At 51.4% G+C, this 21,840-nt stretch overlaps 1 protein-coding gene across 2 annotated transcripts in view; it reads right to left on the bottom strand.

The window, feature by feature from the left end:
• PLXND1 (plexin D1) overlaps window positions 1-21,840 on the bottom strand; it is a 70,407-nt gene that overhangs the window by 5,947 nt on the left and 42,620 nt on the right. For both annotated transcript variants that reach the window (XM_030283480.4, XM_030283481.4), the window contains exons 19-33: window positions 21,124-21,273; window positions 17,903-18,017; window positions 16,824-16,931; window positions 16,050-16,162; window positions 14,763-14,870; window positions 14,091-14,221; window positions 13,524-13,722; window positions 7,874-8,020; window positions 6,993-7,149; window positions 6,686-6,789; window positions 5,675-5,738; window positions 4,767-4,801; window positions 3,570-3,674; window positions 2,653-2,816; window positions 1,116-1,263 (exon numbers count right to left, since the gene is read on the bottom strand). In XM_030283480.4, coding sequence (XP_030139340.4) covers window positions 1,116-1,263; window positions 2,653-2,816; window positions 3,570-3,674; window positions 4,767-4,801; window positions 5,675-5,738; window positions 6,686-6,789; window positions 6,993-7,149; window positions 7,874-8,020; window positions 13,524-13,722; window positions 14,091-14,221; window positions 14,763-14,870; window positions 16,050-16,162; window positions 16,824-16,931; window positions 17,903-18,017; window positions 21,124-21,273 — 1,848 coding nt within the window. The remainder of the gene's footprint in view (window positions 1-1,115; window positions 1,264-2,652; window positions 2,817-3,569; window positions 3,675-4,766; window positions 4,802-5,674; window positions 5,739-6,685; window positions 6,790-6,992; window positions 7,150-7,873; window positions 8,021-13,523; window positions 13,723-14,090; window positions 14,222-14,762; window positions 14,871-16,049; window positions 16,163-16,823; window positions 16,932-17,902; window positions 18,018-21,123; window positions 21,274-21,840) is intronic.

Raw genomic sequence — 21,840 nt, 5'->3', positions numbered from 1 at the left:
TCCATAAGTTTCAAATGTCAGCACTGTGCTCAGCCAAGGCAGTGGGAGAAAAGAGAATATGCACACGGGATGTCTTCCTGCCGGCCAGCCCTGCAGGACTGTGCGTGGGGCCCGAGGGTGGGAGATGGACCCGGCTCACGCAGCCTTGGCTGAGCACAGTGCTGACATTTGAAACTTATGGTGGCCACTGTGGGCTGGACGTGCTGCACGGGAGGAGACCACCAGCTGTGGCAGTGCTTGCCGAGTCCCTTCCACACGCTGATGGATGTTGTCACTGGGATGGCCCTGGACAGACTCACACCTCTAGGTGGGCCAGGTGTGGTCTGTGATCCCTGGACAGGCACAACCTGTGTTCTCAGAGGACTGGCTCACCTCCGGAGCTTCTCTCCTAGGGAGGAGGTTGTGCAGAAATCACCAAGAGCAATGACTGCAGCTTCACCTGGAGCTACATCATTTCCCATCCTGTCACTCGGAGTTTACACTGTCCCTCAGCTACGTTATGGGATCTTTATGCCAATAGTGTCTCCTGAACCAGCCCTGACTGGAGAAGCAGGGCTCCCCTGTGGGGTCTGCCCATGCCCCATATTGGTCCCCTGAGCAGAACTGGCCCCACCTGTGCTCAGTGTTCCATGTTATGCCCCTGCCTAAGACAACAGCAGAAAACATTTGTCTGCTTCAGCACCAGCTCAGCTGGGTCAGGAAGCGTCTCAGGCTTGGTGCTGAGTGAGCAGTGTCTGCCATGGCTGCGGGACAGCTCACGGAGCTGATGGGTAACCCTGAGCACACAGCCCAGTGCTTGGTCTCCCCCACCCTCAGAGCCCCCCAGGCTGGGGGCCCTGCCTCGTGTCCATCCTGCCTGTGACTGTGTCCCTGCTCCCTGGCTGTTTGTGACAGAGGACGTCCAAATTTAAAGCTCAAGCCTGAACAACGGGGTGGGGAAAGGAGGGGGAAACACATCCCTGGAGACAACCAAAACTCGACTCCATGAGCCGAAGCAACAGCTCCAGCCAGCCATGGGAGGGAGGGAAGCTGGGCTGGTGACCTCTGCCAGGCCCTGCCCACCCAGCCTGCTCCACCTCTGTGACTGCCTGAGCAGGAGCCCTCGCTGCACGTACCTTGCCCAGCTGCAGGTCGGAGAGCGAGCAGGCGTCGATGAAGGCCTGGGCGATCACAGACAGACAGGCGTCGATGTGGTCTGTCTTGTCAATGTCGAAGACAAACTGGGGGTTCTTCAGGATGTTGACCCAAAACCTCAGTGGTAGGCTGCAAAGGGAAGGATCCAGGGACACACACGAGATGAATTTTTGTGTACGAGAGGAAGACGGGAAGGAAAGATGATCATAGAAAGGGAGTACTAGAGAGGAAAGCTGAGGAGATGGATTCTGCTATTTAATCACACCTGGTACAGACCCCTGCCTTGATAGAGGGGCAGGGACACACCTTCACCCTCAAGACATTTTTTTCAGGCTGGAGGATGTGACACGTACAGCCTTCTCTAGGCACACACATGCCCCTGCTCCTTCAGCTGCTCCCAGCAGCTGCAGCCCCAGAGAGGCACCAGCAGCTTTGCCTGTGTGGGTCTGTTGAGTCAGGCTTCTGCACTTGCTGCTGTTTGGAGCAATGGTGTCACCTCCTTTTCCCTCTTTCCTGACATTTACCCATCATCTGGTTCTGACAGTGAGTCCCACAAAATGCATTTCATCTGTCTTTTTTTCCTGTTCTCTCATAATTTTCTCCTTTAGTTATTTCACTGCTGATTTGGCCACAACACAGTTTCAGTCTATTGCTCATCCTTCCTACCACAGCAGCTGAGAGATGAAAACCACTGTGTGTCTTGGCTCTACAGGCCAGTGAACATAGTAAAGGGTGGGCAAATCTGTTGCCCAATGCTTGTATCCATGCCTCCTTTCCCAGTAAAATTTGGTTTTAGTTTTCACACATTGGGCTGAAAACAGCTCCCGTCTCCACAGTCTCCAAACTGTTGAGCCTCTCCTTGATACTCTCTCCAAGCTCCCATCTCTCTCCATTTAAATCCTCTGGTTTGTTCCCTGCACTATTTTCCCTTCACTATTTCCCCACGCCACCCCATTCCTGCTGCTCGAGTCCCTCAGCACCACATCTGGTCCCACGGCTGCGGTGCTCACCAGCAGGCCACTGTCACAGCACTCCTGGGGTCCCCCAAGGACCCTGGAGACTCAGCCTGGTTACAGATGTGAGCAGGAAAGTGTCACTAAAGGGCTGAAAAGGCAGAAAACCAAATGAAAAGGATCCAAATCTGTGGGTTTTAAAATTTCCATGACGTTTTTAAGACCTGACATGGTCTTGGACTTTCAGATCTCCCGTGCTTGAAGCTGACACCATTGCTGTCTCCCATCATCCTATTCTCCTTTCATTATTTGTATGTGCCAGTTCTTTTGGCCCTTTGTCTGCTCATCCTCTTTCAGCTCACTGTTCCCCTGGGCTTCATATTTGTTCAAAGCTCTCCAATCCTGTGTTTGGCTTCATCTTTCACAGCCCCCTCTGCCACCCTCCCTGTTTTCCAAGTCCCTGCTCTACTTTTAGCAATCTAATGATTAGTCCAGGACACCAGGGTTTTGCAGCTGCTGCTCCCAAGAGATGGAAGGAAGACAAGAAGGATTTCCTTTTCCAAACCTGTTGGTCTTCCAGATGTGCAGAGTGTCAGGGTCTGTGATCCCTCTCTTCTCTGCCTGTTCCTCTAGGAAGTCAAAGAAATACTTCACAGCCACGGGTGGTTTATCATCTCGGATACTGAGAATGGCTTTGAACAAGTCATCCAGGAACTTCTGGAGTGTCCCCTGCAGGACAAGGACACAGTGGACCCTGGGGAGAGCAGCAGCACCCAAGCCCAGGAGAACAGCAGAGGGGCTGTGACTGCTGCACACTAGGGGAGACCCTTTGCTGCCAGCTGGATAAGTCAGAAGAGAGAGAGGATGCCAAAGCAGGGAGGGAACAATTTGTTTGTGGATAATGATATAACAAACTTGCATTTGGAGTTAATTTCTTTTGGCATCGAGATTTTCTTTCTTACTGCTGGGATCTCACATCTGTGCTTGTTCTGTATACCACGTACAGAGAAGACCAGAGACTGCTGGCCATCCCTGTGATCTTTGCTTCAGTGAGGCACCGTGCTGGGATTAAAGATGGGCCAGATATGACCTCAGATCACACAGACATTTCTCTTGCTCCCAGAGCTGAGCACCTCCATCTCCTGTCCCAGCAGCATCTCTTTCTGGGGAGATGGTTTCAGATCCCAGCTTTGTATCTCAAGCCCTGAGGTAGCCAGAATCCCTTTTGTCTGCACAGACCCCAGTCCATCGCAGAGAGATCATGCGGGACATCACACAGCAGCAAGGATGAGCTGGAAAGCTGGAGGGACCCCAAGGAGCCTGACAGCCTCACTAAACATGACACAGCCATCCAGGAGAGGAGTCCCTTTGGGGAGCCTTTGAGGAGCAATCAGCCCTGCAGTGCTCCTTCCCTGGAGCAGCCTTCTCCCGACAGACCACACACAATCCCACCTGCCAAGAACTGGGCAGCCCAGCTCCTACCTTGGTGGAGAGTAGCCGTGTCAGGTAGATCTCTGGAAGAACCTTCTTCCTATGGCTCTGTCTGTGGGACTTCTTATGTTCCACTGATTCATCAGTTGGGAGAACCTGGTCCCAGATAAAGCAGATAAACATGGTTAGAGCACTATTCCCTGAAAAGTGTCACACTAAATTTTACTTTCAGCAAAGAATTTCAACCGCATATAAAATTCAATTAAAAAGCAGTTACTGCTTTATAAACACACCCTTATATGGCTTTAAAAAAGTGATCCATAACACTCGGATTTTATGACATTTGTTTCTCCTGTGCTCTTTATTGCCTCTCTCACCCTAGATGAAGGAAATGAACCCATTCATCTTCCTTTGCACGCTGGCCTGCTTGCCCCCCCAGCTGGGCTGCACCTCGGGCTCCCCGCAGCAGTGCACATGGCTTCTGCAGAAACCAGCTTTGCTTGGATTTGGATTTGAAAAAGCACAGTATGTAGGAATGCTGGCTTTTTCAAAACAAAAATGAATATTCCACTGGTTAGGTCAGTGAATTACTCTCTATAATGACAAAGCAAGCAACTGACATCCATCTTGGCATTGTTTCACATGTGAACAGTTGGTTTCCCATCCCTTCTCCCTCCTTGCTCTGCATGTGTGTGTGTGTGCATGTGTGCTTCTACTTGAGCATGGAAATGCTTGCAGAGAAAAAAAAATCCCAAACCAGGCTATAAAATATTGTTATTGTCCATAACACCTTTTTTCATAACAGCTTTTAGCAGCACTTAGCACTTGGCACTTGCAGCACGGTGCAGCAGCAGGAGCCCACGGAGCTGCTCAGCCCAGGAAGCAGGCAGGATGCCAGGAGCTCCCAGCAGGTGACAGCCAAGGTGTCACAGACACCACCACTGACTCTGTGCCTGCCGTGCCATGCTCTGACCTCGCCCCTGAGCACTCCGTGGCTGCAGCAGCTCGATCAGATACAGCAATTTCTCTGCCACCCTGGTAATTCTTTATCATGTCACTCAGTTTATCTACAGATAAAGCTTATCCACAGATCACCTTCCTGTGCCTCTTTGAACCCTGCTGAAGAGAACTAATGAGCCCTGATGCAGCTTGTTCATCACATCTGGCACTACAGCCCACAGACATAATTTAATACCAGCAGCCCCCACATGCAGCCATCACCCCTGCAGCCAGGAGAGGGATACTTACCAAGTGGAAGTACTTTTCAGTGTCCAAATCCTTCACTGTGAAGAAGAAGAGAGACACAGTGGCTCAGACAGGGTGGCCCAAACTGAAATCCATCTCAACTGGTGACCTCCATGTCAAGAGGCATCTGAACCCCAAGAATACCAACCCCAACCTGGCATTCTCAACCACAAGTGATCTCAGCGTTTCGCCTTGTTTTGGGGTTGTTTATTGCATTATCGGGCTCGTGGCAAGTAGCCTAGGAGGTACTTTAAGGTGGACCTGAGGTCTCCCAAGGGATGTTTTAAGACAGACTCACGAGGGCACGAGAGCAGGGTGAGCGCAGGGGCACTCCTGCACCATGACACCCTGCTGTGCCCTGCTGTGCCTCACACTCCCGGGGTTATTCCGTGCCTCAGCATCAGGGCAGCTCAGCCCCAAGCAGCTCCTTGCCACAGCAGACAAAGGACTCCAGAGCCAGGCTCTCTGGAGGCAGCCTGGAAACAGGGTTTGAAATTCCTTGTTTAATGTGGAGTTTTGTCTCACTTGGTTTGTTTTCACTCTGCACAGCCTGAAACCTAGAAATGCACTGGCAAGGAACTGAATATACGTAACAGGGAGGAAGAGGAGTTTTTCAACCAAATGATTTCAGATTCTTCCTTTTTCTCACTCTGTCAGCACAGATTGCATGCCAGCTCCCAGTGAGGGTGTGAGATGGAAGGTGCAAACACCTTGAGGGCTGGGAGAGCACCCTACGCCCCATAAGGCAGAGGGAGGAGATTGGATAGCACATGTTTAGAGCCACCGCACCCACAGCACCCAGGAACTGGGGCTGGCAGTGTCTTCCAGCATCCCCAGCCAGAGACAACCCTCTGACAATGCAAGCATTCCTGCCCAGTCATCATCAGCAGGGAAGAGGAGTGAGATGTTACCTCTGCTCAGCGTGGTGTCCTTCTTGTCTGTCAAACTCATGGCCAGGGATGCTCCTTCAGGGATCTGTGGAGGAAGGGAAGAGCATGCATTGATTATAGGGGCCTTATCAGTGCCTCCCTGGTCCTGTGGACATTCCAGGAGCTGGGGGATACTGGCGCAGTCATAGTTCTGCCACAAACATTCCCTGAACATGCCCTGCCCTGCCCATGCCCCCCATTGTGTGGAAAGGGAATTTTCAATGCAATTACAAGATAGTGAGGTTCTCAAACCCGGTGGGAACTGGGCAAATACATGTATCTAAGGTACACTTTTGGATGTGGACAGCAGGTAATTTGAAAAGGAAGGAGAGTTTGGCTGTGCAGGTGCTGGTTTGCCATTCCCCAGACGGGAGAAGGGAGTGGTGGCAGCCGTGGGGCTGGTGCAGCCGCCGTGCTCGGGGGCACTGTGCCAGCAGCACGGCTGCTGCGCTGATAACCATGCCAATGAGCACTCAGCTCCACTTCTGTTTTCCAGGCACAGCTACACACCAGGGAGGATTACGCTTCCAGGCATACCAGGGAATATGAAAATCGTTAAGTATTTCTGGTTTCATTCAATTTTAAAAGAAAAAGAGTCAAGAAAACAATCTGATTCACCATGTTTCCTCATATTTTTGGCCTCACTTCCTCAATGGTGTCCCCAGCCCCTGCACTCAGCAGGAGTGTGGATCAAGAGCACAGTGATACTAATCAGCCAGGCTGGTGGCCCTTGGGAATAAGAGCTCTTTCCCCCCTCTTTCTGTTGTTAGTAATAACTTGTTTTGCATGAAGAGTGTTAATTAGTTTCTGTGTGTTGCAATATTAACGAGATTCTCGCCAGGGCAGATGTCTATTCCCTGGAAGCTCTCATGGAGCTATGGCAACCTCTCTGCTTGTTCCTGATGATCCCGTTTTGGAGGGGAACCGCAGCTCGCCCTGGAAGCCAGGCAGGCTCCGAGGAGATGGGGCTCCCCTGAGGTGTTGCAGCTTTACCTTGTAATGTGCTAATGTGTTGAGTTTCTTCCTGCCATCCTCCACCACCGAGGTGTCATCGAGGTCCCGCAGGATGTAGCTGTCAGTGCTGGTGGCGAACCACTCTGAACACAGAGAGGGGAGAAGTGAGACCCCAGCCCAAAGGAGGCAGGGGCCAGGGGGTCTGGGACTGAATGGCTGCCCTGGTGTCTGCCCTCTGTCCGTGCTGCTTCACCCACTGCTCTGACAGGCACCAACAGCTGCTCCACGACTTCAGGTGCTTCGCCTGTTTTGACAGACTGGCTGCTCCCATGCACCCGGTCCTTACCGAGGTCAACGTCTTCCACCCTTGGCCACTGGGAGTAGGGGACGTTCTTGCAGAAGGCCTCCAGAATTTTCTCTTTCACTTGACTCAGTGTGTCTGTGTCCATGGCTCTGACACTCAGGGAGTCCATCCCACAGCCTTGGAAGGAGACGTTGAGGTTCTGCAGGGAGAGGCTGTGTTAGGAACAGCCTGCCTGGTTCTGCTGGCTCCCAGGAGTGCTTGGGAGCTGCGGTGTCTGCACAGCTCTGGCTGGTGCACCCTGGGCCCCGTGCTGATGGAAATCAGGCTGAACTAATGTGGCCATCACTGCTTTACAGCATGAGAAGCACTGGTTTACAGCCCCAGGGGCTCAGGGCTCTGTTGACCAAGCTGGGAGAACACAGGGAGCAACACAGCAGCCCCCTCTCATGTTGTCTTGGAAATGGGGTTTGACCACCACGAGGCAGGAGGAAGGGTCAGCCCCCATTACCAGCTGTGTTCACAGTTGTTTGGCTCCAGGTGGTGACTAATGGGACCACCAAAGCTCATTGCTCAGCCTCTGCTTGATGCAACAGGCCAAGCTCCACTGCTTAAACCAGCTCTAAGCCTGCTGCAGGACGGGTCTGCTGCAGTGCCTGGAGCCCTTGAGAGCTCCTGGACAGCGGGACAGGCAGCTGTGAGAGCCTACAGGCTGCCACAGACACCCACTCAGAGACCAGGGAAGAACAGCTACTGCCTCAGTTGCAGCCCAAAGCTGCAGGGCAAGGAGAGCAACTCTAAAAGAAACACTCTCCTCTTTGTCTGGGTGCTTCCTCCTCTCACCAGCTCTGCAGTTCTAAATGCTGTGAGCATGGCATCTCCCTCTCACCCCAGCTCAGGAGAAGCCCCGGCACATGGCTACTCACCCTTGGCTTTGCCTCTATGTTCTCCCTCAGCAGCCATTCCTCATTGAGGGTGTACCTGGCCTTCCCCGTAATGGCATCGATGGAACCCTTGTTAATCTGCTGTTTGATGGCACAGATCAGCAGGAAGAAGGGCTCTCCAACTGTCTCCTGGGGAAAGGAAAGAAGACCAAGTCAGCAAACCAGATCTGGTGGTGACAGGTCCATCAGCAGCACAGCAGGGACAGGCTCTGCGAGGCCAGTGAAGGTGCCTCTGCACACCAGGGAGCAGGACTAGTGCACCCCACGTGCTGCAAACACCTGTGGGGCCACTGCCTCCCAACTCCCACTTGCCTCTGAGGCTGCTCAGAAGTTTTCAGACTTGTGGCAACATGACAGCGCAGATGGGGAAGAGGACACAACAGCCAACAACAGCCGCAGGCCGTTTTTGGGGATGCTGTAGCTGTCAGCATCAACATACCCCATCCAAGCTCTGCAGCAAGCACTGGAGCTGTGGAATGCCACCGATGGGCTGTGCCAGCCTGTGCTGTCTTGGGGCAGAGCTGGGGTGCTGCTCAGAAGGCAGGGGCATATGCAGGGACGTGCACACATGACACTCAGAAAAATGCAAATGTGCATTAATTTACATGTGAATTACACAGGAACAGGGAGAATCTAGCATACTGTACTACAGAGATGCTTCCTGCAATCTGACAGGGAGCAGACTGTACAACATGCTGCACTCAGCAGAACAAGATAGGGCTGATGTGCACAAAAATCCAAGAACAGAGATATTTGGGCACTCAGCTTTCTCATGAACATGTCGGGCGAACCCCTCACTGAACTCCATGGGAGTGAGCCCACAGCCTGGGCCTGTGGCCCTGGGAACCCACGTTCATACTTCTCATACCACAGCAGAGCCTTCATCACAGCAAAACACAGGATCAGGGTCAACAAGCTGTTCCCCTGTGACAGCAAGTAAACACACCATTTAACTCCTTACATTCATCAAACCTAAGTTCACGGGAGAGAGGTGAACTGTGGCACTCCTGTAGCAGGAATGGAAAATATAACAGGGAGCATCTATTTCTGATGTGATTCAGCTACGCAGTTTAATGCCAAATTTCTGAGCCCCTTCTGCCTGCTGCACTGATGTGCAAGGGAAACATAAGCTATTTTCTTAAAGAACTCTTCAGCGTCAGAGTACATCCCATTCTCCCTAATGTTCACGTTCAATTTCCTTCCAATGAGGCAAGTGCAAATTCTGCAAATTATGTATTCTGAGCCTCCCCCCTGCACACACAGGCCTGCCATCTGAGAGCCTGCTCAAGACAACACATACCCCACGGTTTGGATATTTCTCAGCTAGGAACTGCTAAATCCTGTTCAATCTGCTTCTTAATTAAAACTTGGTGATTCTTTTATTCTAATTGCCCTATAAAATTGCTAATTGCTAAAGCAATTAGTTCGATGTCAATTTGGATGCGCTGCTTTTGGCACGGTTGATGATAGGGTGATACAGCAGGGCTGCCAGTGGGCACACGCCACTGTCTGTGCCAGCAGGGCACTCACTTCCTTGTCAAGGGTAACTTCATGAATACTGGGAAGCTCCCTGGGTCTGCTGCAGGGGTCTAATGATTCCTGCAATGCTCCTGTGAGCAGGCAGCACAAAATGGGCTCAGAGCAGGGCTGTGGGTGCCGGAATGCAGGAAGGCATGGCTTTCAGACTGTAGAGGAAAGTGTGGAGTCAGGAAGTGGAGAAGCTGCGGATTGCAAGGAGTGAAGAATGTGCAGAAGACACAAAGAGTTAATTTTGTAGAGAAAGGCAGAAGTAAGATATAGCAAGGGGCCAACACTGACATGGAGACCTCCTTGGGCTGCAGTACCACTGCCCTCATACTGCGAATTGCAAGAAACTACTGGCTGGCCCTGCACACGGGGTCATCAGTCTCTGACACTGGCCATGCTACCAACAGGAACCCTGTTTGTGTCACATGTGAGCAGGGACAATTCTGAGGCTAAACTCTGGAGCCTTCCCACCCCTGCCACGGGCAGCTCCAGCCACAGGGAGACTGCAGTGTCTCCAAAAACATTTAAAAAGGGCGAGTCCTACTGATACGGGAGTTCTTATGGGCTGCACAGGTCAGGGCTGACCCCACGCACCTTCCTGCTCACACGAGGCTGCCCTGGGAGCGCAGGAGCACGCACTGGGGTCCCTGCAGCCACTGCAGCGTGCACGGGCAGGACGTGGCCCAGGCCAGCCCACAGGGGACACAGCGACAGCGCTCCACTGGCGAGATGCTATTTCTGTTTGGCTTTTTGGCTTTCAGGTTCAGGAACTGTGGGATGTTATGGAAATCTGCAAAAGTGCTAATCAGACAGAGAATTTTAAAGCGGGGAAAGAAGGGCCGGCAGGCAGGGACTAGAGATAAAATGGCAAACTTGTGAAACCTCCAGCATTGTTCAGAAAACTCATCTGGAATGGAATCAAAACTGTCTTTGGACTTGGCTAGTTAGGAGAAAGGAAGTTTAACCAGAAGAGATCAGTGCTGATTCAGGACAAAAAAATACTTAAAAAAACACAGTCTGGGGCCTTTTTTTCCTCCTATTGTGAATGTATTTTAATGAGACTTCATTTTCGTTTTTGACTGAACTGTTATGGGCCCTTAAAGCCACCCAGGGCACTGAAATAACTGCAGTAATGGAAAGCACAGTTCAGGCTGGCAGGACTTGAACTGTTCCACGCACACGGAGCGTGGGAGGGCTTCGTTTTTATATGCTTGGGAAAACAAAAAAGTTTAGCGCACAGACTGGATTCACATGCTGCTGCCCTATTAACACAACTCTGACAAGTTATTATAGATGTCCTCCCAGGAACACACTACAGCCATTTTCAAAATGTTTTGGTGAGCCTAGGGTGGGAACAGCACAGAAAACAGCTGCTTATCCCAAGTGCCTGCTAATTTTGGGACAATTATCTGTTTGCATTCTGCGAAGAACCAAACCTCCATCCCACATGCAAAATTGGGTAAGCTTGGACCCAGACATAAAAGCCGAATTCCAGAATCCTACTTTTCCTTTAACCCCCCAACCCTGCTAGGAGCCAGGCACAATTGTATCATGGTAGCTCATGGAGAAGGCTTTATGTTAAAGCTTTTTCCACCAAAACTGTAGCACAAAGTAGAGATGTGGACCATTTCATCTACGATTCTCACCCAGTTCTGCAGAAACAGAGCTCTGCATTGATTGTGCAAGCACTGCAAGCTACCTCTGAGCTGCCGTGCCTCGCAGCAAGCCCCTGGCAGCTCATCCCAACCTCCCACACGCTGACCCAGCCCCTGCCAGTGGACTCTGTCGCCTTCAGGTGCCCTCCACATGTGCAGGCCACGAATGCCTGTGGCCAGAAGCTCTTTCCCAGCTGAAGACAGCTCCTTCAAATCATTTTCCCCCAAAACACAAACGGACGGGCTGTTAGGCAGAGCATTAATGCAAAACAAATGTTTTGAGCATGTAGCGTTGACTTACAAGGGAAAATACATGCACTTGGAATTTTTCCACTGCACAACGGCAGGGACTTTCACAGCAGCTGTTTCAAATAGACATTGTGATTAATGGGGATAATTCAGGAATGAAAACCAGGCCCATCATCACATGTCTGACAGAGCAGAGCTACAGGCAGGCAGGCAAGCCTTCTTTTTAACCAAGAAATGCCTCTCCGAAGGCAGCAGAGTTTGCTCCTTAGGAACACAAGGCACATGGGAGGCCTTTGGCTATCACTGCCATTTAAATCACAGCCCTGAGCTGACACCAGCCATGTGGAAGGAGGTGCTGTCTGTTCCACCACAGTAGCTCCATCCTCATTTGTGTGGTGGGGAAGATGCCAGCTCTGCTGATCTGGATAAAGCTCCTGTCCCTTTGCACAGCTGGGCTTGTGTCACCTGGGACAAATTTTCTCTCCAGACATTCCTGTCTGATCAATTATTTTCCCTTTTTGTATTTCAGGAGCAGCTCAGTGTCACCTCTGATCCCACCCTTAGTGTGGAGCATGTGAGATATCAGAGTCTCCTGGAAATCAACTTCATTGTGCATTTGCTTTCAGAGGTGGGAAAGAGGCTGCAGCAATGCTCTGAACTGCCATGGCTTCAGGCTGGACACGGAAGGCCTGGAGGGGATGGAAAACCCAGTGCATAGCCTTAGCCCCTGCCAGGAACCTGTTGCAGGTGGCTGGAAATGCACATTCAGCCAGCAGCCTAACGTTTCTGCAAAGAACCCAGTCACCTCACAGGACCTCACAGTCCTGCTCCACCATACCCTGTTCTCATCCTCCCTCTGTGGGCCAGGGGGAAGCCAGTTCACAGCTCTCAGCTCTCAGCTCTCAGCTCTCAGCAGCACTGCCCAGCCCTGGGGATGGCCACAGCCTGCAGGAATGGGCAGCGGTGATGTGTGTGGAGCTCCTCACCATTAGTGAGCCGTGTAATGTGCTCAAGCCTTCAGGCCCACGTGATAAGGCTCCACTTTCCTCTTTTTCTTTTTTTCCCTGAGAAAGCCTTCTTGCACAATGTCCATTTTTAGCACAAGCTGGAGCTGGATCAGATGTCTCACATGTGGTCTCCCCTCCCCAAAAGGGAATATCAGCATTTTTTTTTCTCCAGTGGTTAACTACAGGCACAAAATCTGAAGACTGAAAAACTTTTACTAATTTCCCCTTTTCTATCCTTACAGGCTGGATAGCTAGGCTACACTGGCACAGGCATCCTCATCCACTCCTGTAACTCTTCTTTTATTAGACTGGCTAACTGTGTTGGCTAGAATGAAAAATTATGAACTACAAAGCCACTGGCTTTAGGACAAAAAGTGGTCCTCTGGGATCAGGAGACATCACAATATGTATGAAGACAATATAGAACTGCTTCTGTGTTCTGTGGAACACTTTGGGAAAAGAGATTTTTTCAAAGGCTTTTTCAAGGCTCTTCCCGTGGGTATAATGGGGTATCCTCCAATTAACTGCTGTGGAATCAATTAAGTTATTGCTCAATTCTTCTGGGGAATTCCAAACAGAACTGGCAAATGTTGGAGATAAAGCACAGAGCAGATGGACTGCTGATGGCTCTGAGATGCCAAACATTTTCCTGCTCATTACCAAGAGAAGACCATCAGCCTTCTGGGACAGACACCCACCCCTCCTGCTTGGATTTATGCAGAATGCCTCTGCATGCCTCTTGAGGATGCCTCTGCACAAGAGGCCCCACACCCCAGTGGGCACCGACACAGAGCAGCCCCTGCCACCGTGCCCTCGGCCCTCACGCTGACTGGTCAGCATGGCTGTGCCAGCTGGTCACAGAAACAACACATTACCAGCTGGGCCCCAAAACCTCCAGCCATTCTGGTTATTTTTCAGCTCCCCTATGGCTCTCCTCAACCACAGTGAAAATGTTGATCCGTGCTCTGGCCTGCCACGAAGACTAAGCTCACCAAAATCCTGGGCAGAACTGGAGAAGCAATTGAACTCCAGGCTGCTTTCCTACACCTGAATCATTCAGTTTGCCAACCGTTAGTGACCATTTGAGTAGCATTGCTAGCAAGTGTTAGGTCCTAGGCTATCCTCTGCATCCCTCATCCCTGCTGCACACAGAGGCGACCCTGCACCCACCACAGCAGGGACTGGTTCTCTTACTCTGAGGTAGCTGTACATGCAGATGGACATCCAGTTGGTGAGCATCTTCTCCACCACAGATTCTGTCCTCCTCAGCATAAGCTTGGGGTTTTTGGAAGCTGAAGCATCTATTAGATCCACCAAGAGGTCCTTCATGATGCTGGTGTAATACTCCAGTTTCCCATGCAATGCAATAGTAAGCAGGGAGGCCAGGTTACACCTGAAACACAGAATGATACAGGACTCAAGCCCCAGTCCAACGAGACTGAACTGCTGACTGGCGCTAAAATACCCAACACACAAAGGCAGTCTTTCAGACAATTTTCATGAGCCTCCTTAATGGTGTTAGTAGTTCCAACCCTCATTCAGTAATGCAGAGCCTCGGGTCAGCTTGCACACTCTTACTGGTAAGCCAAATGAGTGAGTGCTCTTCAGGGTTTATGGCCATCCATCTTTAACAGAAATGTGTAGGCAAGTGTGACTCAACCATCCACTGAAACACAGAGACCCAGACTCTGCTGGATTGCTTTGGGTTAGGAATAAATTGGTCTCCTCCAGCTGCCAAGTCTTTGGTTCTGAAGCTTATACCTGTCTCTGACAGCAAAGTCCTTCTGTTGCTCAAGAGCATGGACAAATACGATAAGAAAGTGCTTGTTGTTGAGTAAGGTGGAGAACAGAGAAATTCCTTCTTCCATGTTGGGTCTGCAGTTCTCAGGGATCTGAAGAAAAATTTAGAAAGGAGACTAAGAAAACCCTGCTTCTTGTTTTCCTCCACATTTTATCCCTCCTGATGGCAGGGATGCCCCTACTGAGCACAGACATTCTAAGTAGAAGAGCCCCTCCTCCCTCTACCTGACACAGCCAGCAGCTTTGCTGGCAAGGAGCCCCAGCTGGGGCAGTGGCAGTGGCCATTCCATTCTGTTCAGCACTCCTGAGGATACCCGGAGCACTGTGGCCAGTTTGGGGCTCCCCACTATGAGACAGATGGAGCAAGTGCAGCTGAGGGCTAACAAAACAATTAGTGGGTGTACAAGGAGAGGCAAAGAGGGCTGGGTTTGGTCAGCTTTCAGAAGCTCTACAGGGAGACCTTACTGCAGCCTCAGGGTTACAGAGCCAGGAAGGATTCCAGGCCAATGCTTCATCATGCAAGAACATATTCACAGATCTGCCTTCTTCAGCTGGCCGAAGCTGATCCAGTGCTGGTCTGTGTTAATGGTTAGCAACACCCAAAAGTGTTTGTTCTGTCGGTGGGTTACTCACCTTCCACTCCCCCACCAGGAGTGGATGTGTTTCCTGGACCTGGGAGCCCACCTGTGAGCTGAGCTGCTGGGATGGCAGGATGTAGCACTCCTCGTAGAGAGAGGAACACTGGAACCAAGCACAGTGTTAGGGGAGGGCACCTGTGTGCTGTGCACCACAGGGGAATAAGATGGAGAGGCAGGTCACTGGGACTAAAGCCACCCATTCCAAAGACATGCACGGGGCTGGCTTACGTAGCCTTGAAACACTTTGCAAGAGCCTCCTGAATGAGCAAACACCACAAGGATGGGGGGAGGCAGACGTCTGCTCAGACGCAGCGCTGTGAGGGCAGGGAGACTGCAAATAGAGTAATGTGACAGCTAGAAAACTCCCAGAAGAGAAAGCTTTACAGAAGACTATATCAAAATAGAGGAGTTCTGGGTGATTCAACATAACTTTTAAAACAGATGGGGAAAATGTTTAAATCTCTAGCATTCATATACCAGCCTGAATCTTAAAGCCTCCAGTGTGCAGGGATATGGAGACTGGGTAACTGAAAAACCTGAGTAATAGCTACTAATGAAACACTCTGCAGTCATAAATCATCGTCTCAGTCCTCAGCACTGACACACAACTGCCTCGGGGGTGAAATACAGCCGCAGCGAAGGGTGCACAGCCACAGAGCGGAGCAGCCGGTGACGGGAACGGCGGCACCAGCGCGGCTGCTGCGGCGCTGGTAAAGGACTCCGGGCAGGCAGACTGGGACTGGCTGCCCAAGGGACATCTTACTGGGAGCACCACGCACCCAGCCTTGGACAGGGAGGAAGGGAGAGACAGAGACATCCAAAGAATTCCTGAGGACTGGCTGAGCTGCTGGGAATGCTTGGGGGCACCCTGCATGGGACAAAAAGCCCCTCTCCTGATTGCCAATTCACCCTTGAGCCACCCTTCAGCCTCTGCTGAATGGAGTGGGGTGACACTGGAGCCCTTGAGGAGGAGACCCCAGCACTCTGCTTGTGTGAGAGCTCTTTCAGAGGAGGTGTGCAATGGCCCCAAAGAGGCAAGCCAGAGCAACTCCTGGAACAGTTGCCCCCAGCTTCTGTCATGTGCAAGCAAGCCCAATCTTGTATGACACCCCAGGAGGTACAGCTCCACTCTTGATGATAATTAAGGCTGAAATATGTGACAAGTAAATACATAACAGTGGAATGATTTTGTGACACTGTAAAAGCCCTTTAGCAGAGCCCTAAACTGGGTGGGACATATCTGGGAGCAATGAGGTGCCCGTGACATGCGCTGTCTCCTTACTTTGGGGAAGAATGTCCTGGTGACAAAGTGCTTGTATTCCAGGAAGGGGATCCCCTGGCTGCGGTTTAGCTCCTTGGTCAGGTCTGTCATGTCTGTCTGCAGCTCTGCAAAACCTTATACAAAGAGACCCGCAGATGGTGAGAGCCCAGTCCTCCACCAGCAAGAGAGGCTGGCACTGGAAAGCACAGTACATCTCATCTCTGCCCCCTCACGCCATCCCTTATGGGGGCTGAAGGCATGTTTTCTCTGAGCAGCACATTCCCATCGGGGTTTAACCACCAGACTGCACATTTTGCCCCAGCTTGACAGAACATTCTCTGCCCCAGGAGCCCCAGTGCCCTCAGGAGAGGACGTCAGCCGATGTGGTGGGATCATGGACCGTGGGGTGGGGGGTGCCAACACCTGGAATGCTTCTCCCATTGTTTTATGAGGAGCATGCTGCAGTTTCTGTTGCACCCAAGAGGAAAGCACACTGAAGGTTAGCATGACCTTCAAGTAACCCTCTGGCACAGCCAAGGGCCATTAACCCCAGGTAGAGAAGCTGGTGGCACTGGAGGTCAGTGGCTTGCCCAAGCCAGGCAGCAGGACAGTGGCAGGGCCACACTTACCAGCCACTCAGCCTCATTCCCAGACCCTGTCAAAACTCACAGGTGATCACAGAAATTCTCCTACAAATAGTTCTATAAACTTCTGCACAGCACAAGGTGCTTCAAGCCTGCTAACCCAACATCCTGCTCCTAGCCATGGCTCCTTGGCACCCAGACAGGGACTTACCTTTGCGGATTTCCTCTCGGATCTGTGACTCCATCTCCTCCATCTGGAGCAGGGTTTTCTGCCAGTAGCGCTCAGCTCTGCGGCTCTTTGTGCAGAATACAAAGAGAGCTGGAAGAGAGGAAGAGAACAAGCCTTTTGGACCCGGGCTTGGGAGCAGCTGCAGCTGGGATCAGAGCAGTTCTCTCTGACACAAGTGCAGAAAGCTAAACCCAGAGCTGGTTTCACACCTACCACCAGACTGGTCAGGCAGTTGTCAATTGTCTGTAAATAAGTAGTACCAGCTGGAATTTAATGATTGTGCTGTAACTGTCATCTTCAATTTAGGTCTGGGCTGTCTGTATTCATCTTATATATTAATGTGTTCCAGCTGATTAATGAATACAGAATTGAGGATGTTTACCACCTGTATTACAGTGTTCATATCTGACAGTCTTCCCATGCCTCCAGAAATATGTTTCTAATGATGGGTGATGCATCTAGTAAATAGGGTGCATTAGAGCCTTTATTAAAAATAAATAAAATCCTTACTTAAAGCCCTCATTTGCTGTGAACTGGCAGGTTTCTTGCTGCGCAGTCATTCTGGGCCTGTGATGAGCAGGGACCCTAGCCCAAGGACAAAGGTGTGCAGCATGGCTTCCTGCCAGCTACATACACTGTTTCAGATTTGCAGCTAAGGATGCTGGCTCTGCTCTTCCTGCTCAGTCAGGCGCCTGTCACTGCTTGTTCCTGATGACAGGATATGGGCCTAAGAGCGCCTTCAGAATGGTCTGCGACAATCATGCCTGTGACCAAAATAAGTTTCTCACATCCTTCTTTATTTTGTATTATAGTAATTATTAAGTATTTGGGAAATAAGTTTATAAATATCACAGGTTCAATGAACAGAGCTGAGCTGTGGATTCAGCCAGGAAAAGCTCTGTGCTGCAGGGAGCTGTGGTCCTGGTACTAGCGGTGTGCCATACCTGCTGCACCCAGACTAGCTTCAGGTACTGCACAACTGCAGCACTCAGAGTTCACGCCTCCACATGCAGAGAGAAAAACCTTGCCACAGCCTGGAAAGATGCCGTTCTTTCCCTTACCTACAACAGAGAGCACCAGCAGGATGCTGCAGATAACGATGGAGACAATGATCGCAGTCTCTCCTCCCCCAAGGTGCAGCATGGCAATTGTGTAGTTGAACTTTCCAACTTGGATCTGAGGAAGGAGACGGAGGCAGGAGAAGCAGGAGCTGAGCAGCAGGTTGCCAAAGGGCTGGGAGCAGGGAGGACACAGGGCAGCCCTCAGCAGACCCTCACCCGAGGGCTCTCCCAGGCTCGGAGGGAGGGAGGCTGGGCTGTGCCAGCCACTGCCAGAGCCCGGGCACTCTGTGCCTCCAGGGAGCCCAATTCCCTTCCTGTGCTCTGGGGAATGCCAAGACCACACCCAGCAGGCTGTGGTGCTGCACTGGTGCCCACCCCAGTGCCAGCACAGGGCTTTGGTGGCAGAACTGCAGGCCCCATGGCCCCACTGCATCTGCCCCAGAAGAGGCAGCCCTTTCCTAGAGAGCCCATGGCACTGTACACGGCTGCCTGTGCTGCTCTTACTAGAAAATCACTTCCACTAATCATCAGCTTCTTTATGGCTCTGAACAGCCTTTGGAGCCCTGCTGCATTCGACCTTCTCCAAAATCAGAACAGCTGCCACCCAGAAAAAGTAGGGTTAAGAAACTTTAAAGTCCTTGAAATACAAATAAACTAAGGGAATAAAAATAAATGAGACCATAGACGAGTAATGATCTTGTGCCTAAAGCAGTGAAAGGGGTGTCAGAAGCTGCTGGCTCTGCTCCCAGCCCGTACTTCTTGTGACAGCAAGCACAAACCACTAGAGCTCAGTCCTTGGGTCTCCTGATCTCCAGAAGGGAAGAGGCCAGCACACATCACAGGCTGGCAAGTTACTGGGTGCCGTTTACAAACAGCTCTTTGGGCCCTTGGGATGAAAGGATTCCACAGTATCATCTGATAAGGAAAACTCATGACCACACAAGGTTTTCACTTCTGGAAATGTGAGTTTCACTTCTCACAAGGAACGAGAAGTGAGAGAAACTTGAGAAAAAAATCCTTGAAATTAGGTAGGGAAGAGCTCCAATAATCTTATGATTTTGATTAATCATTTGATTAATCAAAATTAATCTTGATTTCCTGTGTCATGGAACATCTCTGGGAAAGGTGCCCACTGGGGTGAAATTCCTGCAGCTACGCCACTGGACCAAGGCCATCCCACAAGCAGGATCTTCCCACCACCTCTACCACCAGACGCACAGCTCCATCCTGAGGGAAATCCAACCCTAGCTCTAGGAGCATTGGTGAGGGCATGGCTGCTGCCAGTGGAAGGCTCCAGACATGGAGAGCTTCGGTCTCTACCCTGGTTCGTTGTCCAAGAGCCATGGTGCTGGACAGGGACAGGAGCCACAACACTGCAAGAGCACCTGGGCAGGTTTACTCAGCAGCCTCACAGCCACATGTCCAGATTCAGGATCTCCACTTTCTCCCTCCAAAATGCTGCAATGAGGCAGCTCCTTTATGTGTTTTGAGTCTTTTCTCCCTCACCAGCTCAGCCTTTTGCATTTTTCAGAGAAAAAAATCCCTCGGCTGCTGTTTAATTCAATGTTTAAACTGTTTGGTCATAAACAAAGACAGGCCTGAATGTCTTGACAAGTCTCTCTCGTGTAGCTGGACAGCCCTACTCAATACTGACTGTGACCCAGGCAAGGCCCCTGCACCAAAGCCATTTCTCATGTGTGATAAAGCAGTGGCCACTCGTGGAATGGCTGGCAGGCAAGGGCCCCAGCCACGCCTGTAGGTTTAGTAGGGGTGCACAGGTATGAAAATAAGCAGATTAATTAGCTGCACTTTCATTGCTAGTGCACTCTGAACACCCTTGTGATATTTAAGGCTGGGTATCACTCTCCTGCTTCCTGGGGACTTGCCATGATTGGTTAATGTCACGCCAAGACTAGCAAACTCAAAAATTCCTTTTCTTCCACAAAGGGATTCCCCTGTTTCTCTGTACTTACAAAAAAAAAAAAAAAAAAAAAAAAGAAATTAAAAATTACCCTGTTTAAAATTCCCGTTAAGATGACTCAAGAAATTCTGTTACTTCTCCATTTCCATGCTTCCAGTTTGCAACAGAATTTCATACACCTCAGATTGCTGCCAGTAAACTGGGCAATCCTGTTAGCAAATTGGTAGTGCATTGTGCCTTCCTCCTGGGCAGCCCAGCTCCTGAGCTCACAGCTCCCTCCAGCTCTCCCTGCCCACCCTGCCCATGCCTCAGGCTCCCATCCATCCCCTGCCAACACACGGCCTGCGAGAGGGCAGCAGGGTGTGCCACGGAGGTGGAGGCATTTTCCCTCCAGATACAAGGAGCCACAGTCACATCCCTGCATGGCCACGGGCCGTGTATGACGTGAGGGAAACTGAGGCAAGCAGAGCAGTTCAGTCCAGCCCTCTGGAAAACAGGACAGTAACAAAGTGTGGTGCATTTGCAGACACAAAGAGAAACGGCAGCCCTGAACACTGAACTCTACAGCAAGAAAGCAGCAGGCTTTGGAAGCCCTGAGTGCTGCTCTGACCCTCCCGCAGGGACCCAGCAGGGACAGCTCAGGGAAGGCTGGGCTCTCATGGTCACTCGTAGCCCTTCTGCTGGTGGGAGCAGAGCCGATAGCTTAAAGCTGTAAGGAAATCCCCAAACATATCTCATGAGGAGCAGGAAATCAGTGCAGGTGACAAAACCTCTCATGCCCAAGACCTCAGTGTGCCTTCCAGAGAGCACAGTGCCGGAGCTCCACGAGCAGCTGCTGGTGCCACGGCTCAGAGCAGCCCTTGGCCGGCCCCTGCATCCTGCTGACCACTGCCCTGCGACAGCATGGCGTGCTTTGGCCACTCTTCCTCTGTGCAGCCTCCTGCACGGTCAGCAGCGGGTGAGCCTGAGCTGGGCAGGCGCTGCACGAGCGGGGTGTGCAGCGGGACCTGTGTGCCCGCACAGCTCTGCACTCACTGGGACCCCTGTGCCCCACAGCTCTGCACTCACTGGGACCCCTGTGCCCCACAGCTCTGCACTCACTGGGACCCCTGTGCCCCACAGCTCCACACTCAGCGGGACCCCTGTGCCCCACAGCTCTGCACTCACTGGGACCCCTGTGCCCCACAGCTCCACACTCAGCACAGCTCTGCACTCACTGGGACCCCTGTGCCCCACAGCTCCACACTCAGCGGGACCCCTGTGCCCCACAGCTCCACACTCAGCACAGCTCCGCACTCACCGTCACCGGCAGCTGCCTCTCTGAGGAGCTCAGCGACTCGTTGATGGAGCAGTGGATGACTCTGTCTGAAACAATCTGGATCTCACATGAGATCAGGCCGATTTTCACCTGGTATTCATTGCTTTCCAGGCCCAGGCTGTCAGGCTCTTTCTAAAGGCAGAAAAAAAATCAGGATGTCAGGCTGCAGCATAGCAGTTGGAATTGCAATCGATCTTTCTGCTTTACTTTCCATATTCCCTGCTGTTTTGCAGACCTGGGAAGACTCTCCCTCACCAAGGACATTTTTCCAGGACTCCACGGGAAAGCCAAAACCAGGCCATTCCCCATTTTCCTGTTTCCCATTCTTCACTCAGCATGGGGCATAGGATGAACAACCCCTTCATGGAACCTGGAAAAATCTGCTTTTGATCGGACCTGCTGTGCATAGAAGATAAGGATGTAAGCACCCATCTGGGAGGGGGGAAGGATGTACAACAGAGGGGATAGCCAGGGGATGCGCCTGCAAAGCCTGAGAAAGGGGGAGCACATTTCTGGAGCACGCTACAAACCATTAGGATATCCTGCTGCAAACAATGGCCTTTGAATTACTATTGCTCATTGTCCAGGCCAATCAGCTTCTGCACCCCAACTTCCTTGTGAGCTGAGCTGAATTCAGCAGCCGAAAGAGAAGAATGAATGATCTGTTTCTGCAGGAATAAACACCTATTGTCAGGCCCT

This window comes from Taeniopygia guttata, chromosome 12 (genome assembly GCF_048771995.1).
Source record: "Taeniopygia guttata chromosome 12, bTaeGut7.mat, whole genome shotgun sequence".
Lineage (NCBI taxonomy): Eukaryota > Metazoa > Chordata > Aves > Passeriformes > Estrildidae > Taeniopygia > Taeniopygia guttata.
Note: the sequence above shows the minus strand (reverse complement) of the source record. Positions and strands in the feature narration are given on the sequence as shown.